Source organism: Scomber scombrus, chromosome 8, assembly GCF_963691925.1.
Source record: "Scomber scombrus chromosome 8, fScoSco1.1, whole genome shotgun sequence".
In the NCBI taxonomy this organism is placed as follows: domain Eukaryota; kingdom Metazoa; phylum Chordata; class Actinopteri; order Scombriformes; family Scombridae; genus Scomber; species Scomber scombrus.
The window spans coordinates 22,001,642-22,018,076 of NC_084977.1; the positions used below are offsets into that span (position 1 = coordinate 22,001,642).

The following is a 16,435-nucleotide window of genomic DNA, read 5'->3' on the forward strand; positions in this document are numbered from 1 at the left end:
TTAAATAACAAATCTTTGCATATACAGTTCCTGGATTGCCTTGAGCCACAGATGTTTTGCAATAGTCATGTCACAAATGGTTAAATGGCCCTTGGAGCTATCTCCCTAAAACACTGGTATAATAATTTAAAAGTCACATGAGAGTATACCTTGAAGCTATTCTTGTATTGGATGATGGTTACCCTTTAAATACATACTATAATTTCCAGTTTCAATTTGGCTTCAGTATTGTTGAGATGTGCAACAAAATGTATGAAACTATGTCAGCTGAAATCAGTGATTCAGTAGTTAATAGAAAACAACGTACAAAATGAAAGCTGATCTTGTTTTTTGATTTCTAGTAGCAGAATTCCTGATTCCTAGAAATACATGCTACGTATTCCACTCAGTTATTCTTGATGCCGTGATTTTGGTCAGCCAAATGATATCTGATTATTCTACCATTACAGGCAAGTCACTGTTTGTCCAAAGATTGTATGAAAAACTGAAGGAAAATGTTGAACAAGGAACTGCTTTCAAGAAGTGTATCCGCCTAGCTGAACATGAGATCAATGACCACAAGGTTCTCCAGTCTTTGTATGACTCACCAAAACAGAAAGATCTCAAGATGTTTAACTTTGATGTCACATCCTCGGTAAGCAATGTTTATGTAACCTTTTATAATGGAAGTTCTTTTTTTCTTTTTTTTAAAATTCATTAATATGGTCAAAATTGGCCAAAATATCCTTTATCCAGTTACATTAAGATTTCTTTCTAATGATGCAAATTATTATACCTAGGTACAAAAGGGCTTGAATGAATTCCTATTCAAGCTTTTGTTTTTGCGTTACCTGATGGATTCAGATGGATGGATGTGGCGCTGTAGCCACAAACACTTGTATATCATTGAATTACTGGAATCCACAAATGATCAGCCCAGATGTACCCCCACATCTGTAAGTTGAGATTCACTGTTTGAACCTTATTCATCCTTTTCATTATTCAAATCATACCATACAGTTCTATTGGTTTCCTTTTTATTATTGCCTTAATTGTTACATCCTTTTCCCTTGAATTGCTCTGATAAAATAAGTTAAGTTGATCTGTGTGCTATGAAATGTAGAAAGCACAACATACTACCACATACTGCCAGAAGGGGTTAGGATTATGCTTCAGTTGCAAGAAGGACCTGGGTGATTGGCTAAATATGGTACACCAGTAATTGCAGTAGCTGCAATTAGTAGCTGGTAGGAGAAGGTGTAGATTTTTAGTGTAATGAATTTTCCCAAAATCTTTGATTCTAAACTTTAATATACTTATACATATCTGCATGTTTTTAGGGGCGAAAGGAAAACTTTCCATTCTTGGATGTTTTTCCTAAGGTGAATTGCCGTCCACCAAAGGAGGTTATGGCTTTGGAAAAGAGGAGAGAAGAAATCACTGAAATGGAGAGTGATGACCCTCTCATGGATGATAAATGTTTCCAGAGTGAAGCTTATCAAAGACCATATCAGTACCTCACACGTTTTCACAACAATGAAAATCTTGACAAATTCATTTACCAAGGCATTGAAGGGTCTTATGCAGAGTGTATCCAGATACTGCTGATCTACTGTGGCATACCAGATCCTTCATGGGCAGAGCTACGTAACTTTGCCTGGTTCCTTAATCTTCAGTTGCAAGACAGTGAAAATTCAGACTTCTGCAAATTTGAATTGGTGGGAGACACACTACGTGGGTTCAAGAACTTTGTAGTTGAGTTCATGATCTTGATGTCCAAAGACTTTGCAACCCCATCACTGTGCATCACTGACCAGAGCCCAGGGAGGCAACAAATAGACATCAGTGGGCTTAATGAAAGAGATTTAGCTCCATTCCGCATCCGAAAAAGGTGGGAATCTGAGCCACATCCATACATCTTTTTCAATGATGACCATATGTCCATGACTTTCATTGGGTTTCACCTTCAGCCCAATGACCAGAATGGGGTTGATGCCATAAATCCCTTGACAGGAAAAGTGATAAAGAGAAACATCATGACTCAAGAGCTGTACGATGGCTTAAAACTTCAGAGAGTCCCTTTTAATAGGGACTTTGATCAGCTTCCTCGAGCTGATAAGATTGAGCATCTATGCAGTGTGCTTGGCATCAAATGGCCAACCGATCCTGATGAAACATATGAACTGACAACTGATAATATCCTCAAAATGATGGCAATCCATATGAGGTTTAGGTGTGGTATCCCAGTCATTATAATGGGTGAAACAGGATGTGGTAAGACACGGCTCATCAAGTTCATGTGTGAGTTGAGAAGATGTGGAGCACCAGCAGAAAACATGAAACTCGTCAAGGTTCATGGAGGAACTACATCAGAAATGATATATGAGAAAGTGATGGAAGCAGAAATTCTCGCAAGGGCCAATAAAGAGAATCATGAGTTTGACTCGGTTCTTTTCTTTGATGAAGCAAACACGACTGAAGCAATAAGCAGCATCAAGGAGATCCTTTGTGATAACTCTGTGCAGGGACAAGAACTTGGCTGTCAAACAGGACTGCAGATTATTGCTGCATGCAACCCCTACAGGAAGCATATAGACAAGATGATTGAGAGGCTAGAGGCATCTGGATTGGGCTACCGGGTCAGGGCTGAAGAAACTGAAGACAGACTTGGATCCATCCCTCTCAGACAGCTTGTGTATCGTGTTCATGTATTACCCCCTAGCATGATTCCTCTTGTTTGGGACTTTGGACAGCTCAATGACTCAACAGAGCAAATGTACATTGAACAAATAGTGCAAAGACAGGCCAAGATCAACTTGATTGAGAATAGTTATATTCCAACTATAACTAAAGTGTTATCATCATCACAAAAGTTCATGAGGGAAAGAAAAGATGAATGCAGCTTTGTCAGTCTTAGGGATGTTGAACGCTGTATGCACGTCTTTGTGTGGTTCCACAAAAATCACTCCATGTTTGCTGAGGAACTGACAACATTCCTTCAGAGTGAAAAAAAACAGCCATCATTTTTACCTGCTAGGGACAGAGTAATATGGTCTCTCTTGATGGCCATTGGAGTGTGCTACCAGTCCTGCTTGGAGGACAAAAGGCCATATCAGAGAACTATCAGCTTATCGCTTCCTCGTGGATACGATACACAGAGAGTACAAAAGGAAATCCAACTCATGCAGGACCTCCTACTCAAAGGTGTGCCCATGGGTAAGACAATAGCCAGAAATGATGCTTTGAAAGAAAATTTCTTCATGATGGTTATCTGTGTCGAACTAAGAATTCCCCTGTTTATTGTTGGGAAACCAGGGAGCTCCAAATCACTCTCAAAAACCCTAGTTGCAGATGCAATGCAGGGCCCTGCATCACATTCTGAACTCTACAAGAGGCTAAAGCAGATACATCTGGTGTCTTTTCAGTGCAGCCCTCATTCAACTCCTGAAGGAATCATCAACACATTCAAACAGTGTTCCCGCTTTCAGGAAAGTAAAAACTTGGATGAATACATTTCCGTAGTTGTTCTTGATGAGATTGGATTAGCGGAAGATTCCCCTAAAATGCCACTGAAAACACTACACCCATTACTGGAAGAGGGCTGTGTCGATGATGAGCCGCAACCTCATAAAAGGGTTGGGTTTATTGGAATTTCCAATTGGGCACTGGACCCTGCCAAGATGAATCGTGGAATATTTGTGTCCCGTGGAGACCCAAACCAAAAAGAGCTCATCAAAAGTGCCAAGGGAATATGTTCATCTGAAGAAAAGGTTCTTGAAAAGATCACACACCTCTTTGAGCCCTTTGCCAAAGCATATATGGCAGTATGTAAAGAAGGCAAAGGTTTTTTTGGTCTGCGGGATTTCTACAGTCTGATAAAGATGGTATTCTCAATTACCAAAATCTGTAACAATAGTCCCACTGCAGATCAAATCACTGGAGCAGTCCTGAGAAACTTTAGCGGAAAGGATGATGTTGATGTGATGACCATATTCCACAGAGAACTCAGAGATGACTTTGCACATGCTAGCATTTCCACCATTGATTTGGTTGAGCAAAGCATCTCTCCTGTCCAGGTTCAGGAAGGTGCCATTGATTTAGCAAAACAAAGCGTCTCCCCATTTTGCCAAGCACAAGAAAGTCGTTACTTACTAATTCTCACAAAAAACTATGCCGCTCTTCAGATTCTCCAACAGATCTTCTTCTCTCAACAAATCCATCCAGAGATTATCTTTGGGTCCAGTTTTCCAAAGGATCAGGAGTACACACAGATTTGTAGGAACATCAATCGTGTCAAAGTTTGCATGGAGACGGGACAGACAGTTGTGCTTCTGAACCTTCAAAATCTGTACGAAAGTCTGTATGATGCTCTCAACCAATACTATGTGACCTTGGGAGATCAAAAGTATGTTGACCTCGGATTAGGAACGCATCGTGTGAAATGCAGAGTTCACAAAAACTTCAGGCTCATTGTCATTGAGGAGAAAGAGGTGGTCTATGAGCAGTTTCCAATCCCACTGATTAACAGGTTGGAGAAACACTACCTTGACATCAACACTGTTCTCAGAGATGAGCAGAAGGGCATTGCCAAACAGCTACAGAAATGGGTAGATGATTTTGTCACCTCAAGCAGTCAGGACTCCACAAAAAAGCAATATGGTTCAAGTGATGTCTTCATCGGCTACCACTCAGACACATGCTCTTCTGTGGTCCTGCAAGCAACAGACAATCAAAGCGTTGAAACTGAAACTCAAACCATTCTGAACAAAGCCAAAGGAATTCTGCTCAACTGTGCAACTCCAGACTCTGTCGTTCGTCTGGACAAATCCAGACTGCCAGATGAAGAACGAGAGCAGTTAATGAAAGAATATGTTAGAGAGGAGATGCACAGTTCATTGGGAGACTACATAGCCCATCACACACAGCAGGCAGAACAATCCCACTTCTTCACAGAGGTAATTTAGTCTTCTTTTACTATCAAATATTAATATGCAAAATGCACGATGGAAACATTTTCTAAATTATTCCTATTTCCTCTTAGAAAATAAAAGGCTGTTGGAATTTGAATGTGTATTAGTACATGAGAAAATAATGCAAAGTTGTTATAAAAGAAATTACAAATGCAAATCTCAGCTGACCCCTAACTACTGATATGAATTGAAAATCAGACTGATTACATATAATCTAACATTATGCATGAGAGGATTTTTATTTTTATTAATAGCTCATGAGAAGTAACAACTTAATTTGTAATTCTTGGTGATTTTTTGAAGGTCACAACATTTTCCAGGCTACTGACTGCAGCAGACACTCAGCAACTGCAGAGGATGATAAAGCTTGATGATATCAAGCTGCTGTCATTGCACCAGTTTGACACAGAGTACTCTTTCCTCAAGAAAATCAGGTGTGTAACTACAGTATAAAGAGTGAGTGGCTTCTGCTGAAGTACTCATCTTAATGAATGATGGCCTTTCCCATACCCATTTGCTTTTGTTACTTAAAACAATTACAAAAATGATAATAATATGCCTTATAAGGCCCTGCACATGACTGTCATGAGACCACTGTCTATTAAATTCTAAATCATGTCATTTGTATGTCATCAGGGAATTTCTTGGCTCAGCAACTGCAGACAAAGTGCTCATTATCCAAACAGATTATGATGGAGACTCCCACACAAGGAATCTTCTTTCCTCAGCCAAGTGAGTCTGACGATTATTACTTAAGTAGTTTGTTGTATATCTTTCTCACACATTGCAAATTGCAACTGCACACATTTGTTTACTTTTTTCATTTACTTATGCCTAATGTTTGAATTTTTCAGGTACTCATGCATCAATGAAATAAACAAGTGGGATACTACTGACAACACAAAGACATTTGTGTACTTTGTCACCAAACTTCCTCGAATTGAGGGCGGGACCTCCTACGTTGGCTTTCAAGGCGGTTAGTCTTGCTTTAACACTTGGTGTAACAAAATAGTCAATTTTGTGTCAGCGATTCTGTCACAATGAATTCAATTAGCGCACTGACAATAATAAGTTTGAGGATCCATCATTTACAAAATGCAGTGCATTTACATAAAATGCAATGCATTTCCAAATCAAGAGTAACAACGAGTTTAGATAAAAAAACAAAAGGAGCAGACAATTGAAAAAAATAGTTAAAACTTCCAAATTTATCTGACCCTTTTTTTAGGTCCTTGGAGTTCTGTTCACATTGACGATCTCAGAAGATCAAAAGAATTTGTGTCTGATGTCCATTACTTGAAAAATCTACGCATAAGTGATCTTTTTGAAGATCCACCTGAGGGTAATTCTTCAACATCTTACTTTTTCTAAGGATTATTATATATTTCAAGTTAATTTGTAAATTTCACATCTAATCTCCTGTTCTTCAAGCCATGGAGACAGAAGACCACTACGGTGTGACACAAAATGACCACTCCACTGTAAGTGTAATTTACAACCCATATTCATAAACCTGGAAGAACAGCAAGATCTTGTTTATTCTTGGGGCCGCATGGTTCAGACCACATAGGAGATTCACTTGTGGGACATTTTTCCATAATTGAATTATGATTTTTTTTTTTTCAGGTTTTGGGAGACCTGCTCAGGAGTTGTGTTCAGAGTGCAGTGGGCATGCTCAGGGATGCAACAGACAGTGGAGAACTCAGTACTAAGAGAGTTGAAAACCTGCTCACACTTCTGGATGAAAGTGAGACACAAGGTTAGATCATCTTTTGATATCAGGCCATTGTTATATACATCTACTCTGAGTGCAGTGAAAATGCAACTTAGAACATGAAGTTATTGTAATAATTTTCATTTTCTTTTTAAGGTGTGTTTGTGAACATTGTGAGGAAGCGTCTCCACTCACTGCTTGAGGAGTATGAGGCCAAAATCCCCAATCCAAAGAACTGGGTTTTAAGGGAGGCATCTAATGTCAATGCTCTTCAAGAAGGGGGAACATTCATGTAGGTCTCTTCTTTACTTATCTTACTTATCCATGATCTTACCAGTCTATATGACCCTTTATTTTGCCATATGCACATAATTTTGTTTGTTATTTATTAGTCATTAAAATATGTTTTTCTGTGGTGTTAATATACTATTGCACACATTTTCACTGTATATTACTGAGAGTCCACAGATTTGGTTTCAGCTGACATGCTATACAATTAGGTGTAATTTTTTATTTTATTTTTTTGCTTTTAATGAGTTCATATGAATATTTCTCACAGGCACACATTGTGGAGGAAAATCCAAGCAGTTGTCACTCCACTTCTAGCCAACTTGGTCTCAGTCATTGACCGAGATTGCAATTTGGACCTTCTGCTGGATAGTGGGGAAGACCTCAGAAACCTATGGCTTGAGATATTTGCTAGCAAAGAGATGCTCAATGTACCTTATGTGAGAGTGGAAAAGTGAGTACCTCTTGGTTGTATGTTATCTATTTAGCTCAAATGGTTAACCCATTTACATCTTTTGTCTGAAAATTCCAGACAGCCTCTGATGTTGTTATTTTACTATGTCACAAACCTGTATTTTCAGCCACTGATTCAGAATGTTTTGTTTTTTGACTATATACTATATACTTTTGAAATAAATAATTATGTGATTCCTCTTTCTTGCAAAATCAAATTCATAATATTAATAATATTTGCCTCCTGCCTCTCTTACAGCTCCACAGTCTTGATGGTACAAAGTCATATCACAGGTGGAAGCACCATGCGCTGCGTCATGCCATTCAGCTGGTGGATCAAAGACTTCTTGGATGGACTCATGATGCAAACATCCAGACATGAAAGTAACTATCATACTGCATAACATATATGAATGCCCTCTGGCCTGGAATTGTGCTGTATATTTTAAGTATTAGCATTGTAACTGAGCAATCTACGTTTCAATACAATAGTGGCATTTCAACTCTTCCTTGCAGGTCATTTGCATGGTCACTTCCATGAGCTGTTCTTTAACACTCCACTCGGCAGTTACATGGCAGAAAAAGTGAATGAAAAAATGAAGAAAGAATTTTTCGAAAGGTACCTGCAGGATTTTGTCTGCATGACAATGAAAGTGGCATCCGATGAAGAATTACAGGTGATAAACATAAATAAAATGCTTCATACTTTAGCCTACTCCAGTACACTCAAATACAGCAATTTAATTCAACATCCCGCTGCCGCAATATTGAGCAGATTTGACTCAATAATTTTTTGACACAGTGTCAGCAAAAGCTGATTTTTTTCTTGCAGTTTTGTGCAGTGATAATTTTCTAAATCTTTCTACCTGTACAGTAGATATAGTGACCATTGTGCCAAGTATTATAGTCCACATAATATTTAACAGAAATCATCAGAAACAGAAGGATCTTGTATTATACACTGCTCACTCAGTGAGTACACTTATAATTCAGTTCCAAACAGCTTAAGGCATTAGTGTTGTCATCACAGTTGTGGTGTGATGTTACACATGGCTAGCAATAAGAGGAAATTGAACTAAACTCATGCTAACACTGCTCTATAAAGCGGTCTACTAAAAATGTTTTAAGAACTTCAGTAAAACTATTATTTAAAAATGTGTTGCTTGGTATTGTTGCTCTAGCATGAAGCAAATACTGCATAATCAATTTGTGCATTTACTCCTCAGCTTTTGAGACAGGCCCTGGCCAGCTGTGTTGATGAGGTACGGAGACGAAAAAGAGATGAAGATGAGCTCTCTCTTCCTCACATCCACATCGCCTACCATCTCTACCAAAGTCGTCTCCAGAACCTCTCGCGGATGATTTCTCTTCAGCCTGAAATAGTTTCTCCTTTGCGAAGAAAAATAAAACACTGTCCAGAGATGGTAAACACATTTCTGAATTTCAGCAATCATCACAGACCAGAGAGGAATTTATGTAAATGATTTTTGTAAAAGAAACCAATACCCAGCAATTCTGTCATATTTTAATAGCTTTGGATTGGATTATTCCCATTTTCAAATTTTGCAATAATGCTGAATCCTTCCCAAACTGTTCTACTGTCCTGCAGGTTTTGGATGTCTACGCAGCAATGGCATGTGTTGAAAGCCTAGAATGTCCTGCTTTAGATACGGATGCTCTCTGCCAGCAGTGGCTGAAGAAGGTGAAGAGACTGCAAGCCTCTTTGGGGTGGATTTGCGCCCAACAATTGCAGTTACGATACAAAGAACTCCAAAATGTTCGGTAAGATGCTGATGCACAGGAATGGCAGTGAAATATTCCATCCCTAACTCCTAGTCAAAAGACACAGTATATTAGCTACTGGACGGTAGCTACTGTGAACTACCCCTACCAATCTTTTGTATGCTTGTTGACTTAAGCTATAAAGGAACTTTTTCAAGCAGCATTTTATGGTGTAGGCAGCCCATCACACCTGAAATATAGTGAGCTTCTGCTTAAGTCAAAAGAAACTATTACATTTTTATAAAACATAATGTTAGACTTATTAAGCTTCAGGGAAAATGAGCAGTGGTCCTTTTTCACACTGCTAAGGCCCAGTATTTAATGAGCGAAATAATTGTTTAACTGTCATGTAGTGTTCACCACCTATGCAATTCAAATTTTCTGGGGAAAACCATGCACAGATAAATGACTGTTTTGGGGTGAATATGTACTTTTCCATGGCAAACTAAGTGTTATGATATTCTGTAATATTTTGTAGTAATGGCTGGAGGCGAATTTACATCCTCTCATTGTTTGTGGAACACATGCTGCTGGGTTTCCATAATGAAGAGAGGCAACTCAGAGCACTGGTCCTGAATCACTTCAAAACCTTGAGCAAGGTGAGCATTTTAATGACCATATATGTTCTTCAAAAAACTAACATAAGCAATGTGGAACTTTTGGTAACTCTTGATGGTCTATTTGCTGTTATTTATTAATAAGAAAAATGCAAATGTTGGAAAACACGTCACATTTTTCCACCATAGCATGATATATTTTACGTCAGCCAGCTAAAAAAAAAAGAAAGAAAAGTGTCCATTATGGTTATTGTTATATTTATATGTCTTATGTTTTTTACCTATTTTTAAGGTTCTGATGGGAAATTCAGATGTAAAATCAATTAAGGCTTTTAAAGCTGTGATTGATGTATTGAAGTCCAGCAAGCAGGAGGCAAGTGATCAGATTTTCAGGTAAGGCCTTTTAATAAATAATTTTGAGAGTTCAGATTCTTGTTCTTTAGAGATGAATGTTCCTTAGCTGTACTTAAGTAAATTTGACTAACAATGGTCACATTTTCATTAAGGTTTGGACCTTACTGTGGGGTGTGCTTGAGAGAGCCTCAGGATCCTGTGGAGCTGCCATGCCATCACATCTACTGCTTAACATGCATCAGGGAAAGCCTTGATGCAGGACAAACCTCATGTCCCTTTTGCAGGCAAGAATTACCAAACGACTTTCAGCCACACGAGTCTGAAGATATCAGGTGAGTTGTTTATGTTTATTATACCATTCTGTATGTTTATTGTACTAAATTGCACTATCAAAGGAAATTTGACAGAGCAAAAAAGCCCATATCTATGCATGAAGGTGTTAAGGTTATTGTGTTTGTCCAATGGATTAAAAAGACTGACAATTATGTGGAAAAATGTAAATATGTTATAACTGTGCAGATAAGAAAAGAAAAAGGGACACTGATAATAAAATATCTATAAAAAAAACCCTGAAAAACTAAGGAAACACTGAAACACTGTTTATTAATTCATAATGCTGCATTTGTTTTTTGCGACTCTACAGGGCCCTTATCAAGAGAAACGCAGAATTCAGGCAACATTGCGATGGTTTCTTCATTGATCTTCTCTCCAGTGTGTGCTTCAAAGACAACAGTCCACCAACTAGCGGTGTCATCACCAACCTGTTGTCCTACCTGATGGTTGAGACAGGTAACATTTATCAGGAAGACATCTGTTCAAATTTCATTACTTCTTCTGTCTTTTCTTTTGCTTCCTTTATAATGAACCTTGAGTTGTCTGAAACTGCATGACGGATTTTATAATTTGGCTTTTTATACATTTTTTGAATGCATATAAGTTGCTTTTTATACAATTTTAATTGTTATCCTTCTGTTTATATAATGCAAAATACTCTTTAATAATCCGTTTGTTAAGAAAGTTTTAATGAGTTTAAATTATTTTTAGTCTCTATTTTTGTTGTTACTAATATTTGATCTGAATCATCTTTTATACCAGAACATGAACAGATTCACACCAAAGATCTGTCACCTTTTGACGAGTCTCCAGATAAAAACCCAGTCGTGCGATCTGTGATCCTCAAGCTGTTGCTGAAGTTCAGGTTGGTAAACTAAATGTGTCACTGGCATGTTAAAATTCAGTATTTGAATGTTTCTAGAGTAATATAATCCGTGTCTGTTCTGAGTTGATCTTTACTTGTAAACCGAACAGGACGACTTGCAAACTTGTGCTATCTAATTGTCCTTTTTTGTTACAAGCTCATCTGTGTTGTACTAAACATATGATAAATGTAACTGTTTTTCAGCTTTAATGAAGTCAAGGAATATTTGCAGCAGCATTTGTCATCTGTTGAAGACAGCAAATTCGTGGATGAGGAGGACAAAGCAGAGCTTTACGCCTTGTACATCAACTGCTTAGAGGTAAACAAGCATATGACAGTACTGGTTTTCGGGAGGTTTATAGGCCCACAGTGTAGAGCAAAGTGGTATAACAATAGCTTTGTCCCAGCAACCATCACCCAGATGAGCAAGATGTAGCAACATTGCACAGATGCTATACAAGCTTATTTTTTCATTTACTTATTTTTAACTGCATTTTACTTTGTTTTCTATTTTTTTAAGTCCTCATTTTTGGAGCCTTGAACACTCTTATCATGGCTGTTGTTAGTGAAATGTGTGTCAAGATGGATGCCAACGGTTACAAATAAAGTAACGTGAGCCTGTATTGCAATGCAGAATTTTTGCAAACAAATGAACATCTGTTAAATTCAAGCCCTTGCCAAATTAGTTCACACAATGCTAATTAAGCCTATCACCACTAGACAAATCTCTCTGTATTTCACAGTATAATGGAGATTTTAATCTGGTATCAGGTTTGACATTGACACTGGCAAGATGAATGATTGTGCTGCTTCTCTAAATTTTCCAAATGTTATTGGACCAAATGGATCAAATTCTGTGAAACATGACAGGTCATTTCGTTGCAAACAATTCATTTACCTTTTCTCAGCTTCAACAGTAGCGATGGAGTATGGTGGATTCAATAATTGTAATTACTCTCATTGCCAGGAGAGGGAGACAACAGTCTTGCGAGTGCAGCTTATATATATGTGTATCTATATATCTATAGATAGATGGATAGATACAGCTGAAGTGACAGTTGACTGATCCCCCTTAACCCCTTTTCTTGTAGGACTCCATGTGGGAGAAACTGCCCCAGGAAGTGTTGAGGCCACTTTACAATGATGAAACACAGTTCCTACACTTCTTTTTGGCTGAAGTCGCTTCTGTTCCAGCAACAGTTTCGATTGAACATCTGCAGCACATTGCACGATTACGTCTTTCCCTCACCATGGCTGCCCAGCTCATCAATGATAGTCTGTCTGGTGAGAAATAACTCCACTTCTAACAATGAAAACAAAAGTCTGTCCATCACAGAGCTTCAGAGCTAATGTCAGTTGGATTACATGTTGCTACTGTTGCAGAAAACGACGTCCCAGACGGAGCAGAAGATTTCATGAACATGGTGATGAAGCTCTGTGAAGAGAGTGGGAATGACTGGTACCCGCGTTTACCTGATCCGCAAGCTAAGTGAATGTCAGGGTGTCGAGCTCGTCCAGACGCTGGTGAAACAGGAAAAGTTCGGCTGGCTTTTCCCTGCAGAGGTCCATCAACAGGTACCCCACCTTTCATTGACATATCTGCTACCAAAAATGTATAAATGAAAAAAACAATTAACATGTCACAGTTATCACAAGATGCAGCCAATGATGCAAACCACCAGCAACACACTATCACTTGATAGTTTGCAGATCCTCATTTACTAAAACATGGAAACAAACATGGCAGGAAATTGATCCCAGTTATTACACTATTCTGGGACCAGGGAGCCACCAGAATATTTAATTAAAAAATATATATTGGATGCATATTTGGTATCCATATAAATATGTCCAACATACTGTATGTTTGAATACATTACAAAGCGTTTCTGCTTTCTAAAGTGGGAAAATTGTGTTCACAGAATGAAGATGGAGGCCAGATGGACCAGTATCTTGTGTATGGAGATGAATACAAGGCGGTGAGGGATGCTGTTGCCAAAGCAGTAGTGGATGGAAATGTTGAACAAATAGAAGAAGTCTGTGAGGTATTTAAAGTTCATTTACCCCAATCTTTACTGCTACAAATAATGTTTGATGCACTAATATATCTTTGACCAATTCTTGTAAATCTTACAGGGTTTTGACAGAAGGGATATAATATAATATACATATAATATAATCTATAATTTATATGGACTTGCAAATATATTATTATGGTCTCTTAAATACCTGGAATCCCTTTCATTACCTTATATCAAAAAAGAGAGAACACTTTGTTAAGAATCTTCATAAGTGTATAAATCCATATGAAAATAGGAGGGAGGACAGTGGATTGTGCAATAGTGGGTCTAAAAGACAAAATGACTGAATTGTAGTGATATTTCATCATCATCATGGTCTGCAGACTGACACGTTTGAGGAACACGGGCAGAAAGGTTATTGGTTAGATATGGTGACGTCAGAATTGAGAATGAAGGGATTTTGACAATGTGGGAAAGTAAAAGTGACGGAGAGAAATGGGGGAGTAGCTCCTCACCTCTTAATGTTTGTCTGCTTTTGGTTGATTTAGAAATGCACTGCACCACCAAGGAATCGGACAATGTTCATCCTCCTGGCACTTTTCCGCGAGGTTACAACTCTGTACAGATCCGAAAATACAGGTCTTCATCCCACCCCTGAGGTATGAACAATGATTAAATACAGCTCTGTGGAAACTGAATGATATATTACTGTACATCACGTCTCTTCAGGAGAATATAGATCACAGCCATGAGTTGAACAGATGCTGATCTCATTAAGGAAAACAGGGCATACATTTTGGACTTCATTCAGAATTCAAAAATGTGATTATTATTATATATTATTTGGATTTTTCTTCCTGGGAAATATAAAGCTAGCAGTAGACTGGGTAGTGCTGTTGAATAGCAGACTAAAGCTGATATATTGTTATCATATGCTATGACAATGGTGCAAAAAAGTTTTGCTTATTGTCTCTGTATCTGTCTCTTCTTATATCTTTCACATAGCGATGCCAATCATTTAGAGACCTCATCCAGGGCTCAACGTATCTGCATCACAGAAAAGTGAGAGACTTTGCCTCAGCCTTGGTTCACAACAGGTTGGGAGGCCTGGCCATCCACCCTGATTGTACTATTGTACAAAATGCTGTCATAGAGCTGACTGTCCACCTGGCAGCTGTGCTGCTCACTGAGACTTACCCCCTGCTGACGCCACTCCAGCAACTTGGTCTGTCACCTGAAAATATGCAGGTAAAAAGTCTCACATCTGCCTCTCAAGACTATTTAAACTTTTCTAGTGTCAGCTGATCTCTGTATTTTTACAACAGTTTTAGGTTGAATCACATGATCTAATTTTAGGAGTCTTTTCAAACTTCAGAGAATGGGTATTTATTACTCCAAAACAGACCTCAGTACCAAAAAGTGAACGAAAAAATGTAACTTTGTTCATATTTAACAGTAATCGCTCACATACATATTGTAGATACTTTTTGCTATAAGGCAGAAAACATCTTGAAAAGTCTGTTCATCCATTGCTTTATATCAATTACTGCATACTCGTAAAGAGTAAAAAAAGCTTATCAAATTACTTATAGTTTCAATAATTTTCATTCTCATTTTATTTAACCCAACAGAGGGCTTTTTTACCCACAATGCCTGATGACATGTTAGCTATTGCTCAAGCAGTCATACAACAAGACTATGGGCAGCTCACTTGGTATGGTAAGTATTACTCATTCATGTAGAAACCACAGCTTCAAGTTTTTTGTGCGGCTTTACTTATTTGCATCTTGGTTTACTTGAGTTATAAGTGGTAGTAAGTTTTCGTTTTTCCATTCTATCTCTTCTGTGGATTTTATTTGAAATGTCAGATTTGTCTTTGGATAATTTGTATTGCTTTTGGTCTGTATTTTCATATAAAATGCTCACATAAATCTACTCAATACTAAATATTTTGACACCTACTAATTCTTAGTTTATTTACTTGTTTACTTTGTGTTCATAGTAATTTGGTTTATTTAAGCCTATTTTAATTAGTTGATTGTTTTTCACAGTGTGTCCAAATAATCACCCATGCTTTGTTGATGAGGTAAGTTATATTTGCATGTCCAGTTCATTTATTTGCACAGTGATTACAGAAATTCAGTGGTACTGCAAAAACCTACAGTAGATAATAATTTGTATTTTGGGTTAACTGATGTGATCTGCCATGTCCCACTGCAGTGTGGCCTGCCCATGCAGAAAGGCAGATGTCTGGAGTGTGGCCATGAGGTCGGAGGGGAGCATCATGCACCCGTGCCTAACTTCAGACCAATTCAGCTGCACCAGTGAGTATTATTAATAGGCTAACTATAGTCGTGCACTGAACTTTCTCATTATTGTGACAGCAAAACATTTTTAAAGTAAGTTTTGTACATAATTGTCCATATTGTACATAATGTTACAATTAGATTTTAGCTGGGATATGATACTGGATTGTAAACATTTTTTAATTATAATTATTTTGTCGATGGGAAAAAATAACAGTTTTACATATGTTGTATATTTGTTAAGATATTGGCAAAATCTTTACATTTATTGTAGATTTTTTTTAAATTCTGTTTTGGTGATGTATTTAAGGGAAGATTAATGTCCACCCAATAGCAAAGTGCAAAATTGTTTCAGTATTTGTATATTTATGATGTTTAAGTAGATAAATATCTAGTTTATGGTAACTATTGAAACATTTTCAGTGTCATGTTAGAACAGAATTAAATTCTTTGTAATCATTTGAGTTTCTACCAGCAAACATTAGGATGATCATTTGTGACTTTCTTTTATCAATCAATGTTGAATGCAGTTGTTCATCATGTACAATTACATGTAGATAACAACTCCAAAAAACTATAAAATAATTTGTTTTAGTGATCGCACAAGGCCTGGACACATCCTGGGAGACCCTGAGCGAAGAGACAACCCAGACACCCTGGACACCAAAAACATGTCTTTGACTCCCTTCACTCTGGTCAGGCTGGTTACACATCTGGCCATGCTGCTGGGGGCCTCAGAGAAATCACAGGTGAGAAGATGAAGAGTTGCCTCCAAAATGAGACATTCACCTTGTGAAAATGAAGTATCCAATC

General features: G+C 37.8%; 1 protein-coding gene across 1 annotated transcript in view; it reads left to right on the forward strand.

Moving 5' to 3' along the window:
- The window catches only part of LOC133985228 (E3 ubiquitin-protein ligase rnf213-alpha-like), a 43,341-nt gene that overhangs the window by 19,553 nt on the left and 7,353 nt on the right, over positions 1-16,435 (forward strand). The window contains 30 exon segments of the mRNA XM_062424824.1: positions 450-634; positions 780-935; positions 1,320-4,934; positions 5,253-5,383; positions 5,586-5,681; positions 5,804-5,925; positions 6,178-6,306; positions 6,505-6,696; positions 6,820-6,955; positions 7,223-7,405; positions 7,664-7,802; positions 7,947-8,081; positions 8,631-8,828; positions 9,014-9,186; positions 9,665-9,785; positions 10,036-10,136; positions 10,250-10,429; positions 10,741-10,886; positions 11,193-11,295; positions 11,500-11,614; positions 12,387-12,579; positions 12,679-12,758; positions 12,760-12,870; positions 13,218-13,340; positions 13,865-13,975; positions 14,322-14,564; positions 14,948-15,035; positions 15,368-15,402; positions 15,537-15,640; positions 16,218-16,371. Of these exon segments, the coding sequence (XP_062280808.1) occupies positions 450-634; positions 780-935; positions 1,320-4,934; positions 5,253-5,383; positions 5,586-5,681; positions 5,804-5,925; positions 6,178-6,306; positions 6,505-6,696; positions 6,820-6,955; positions 7,223-7,405; positions 7,664-7,802; positions 7,947-8,081; positions 8,631-8,828; positions 9,014-9,186; positions 9,665-9,785; positions 10,036-10,136; positions 10,250-10,429; positions 10,741-10,886; positions 11,193-11,295; positions 11,500-11,614; positions 12,387-12,579; positions 12,679-12,758; positions 12,760-12,870; positions 13,218-13,340; positions 13,865-13,975; positions 14,322-14,564; positions 14,948-15,035; positions 15,368-15,402; positions 15,537-15,640; positions 16,218-16,371 (7,598 nt within the window).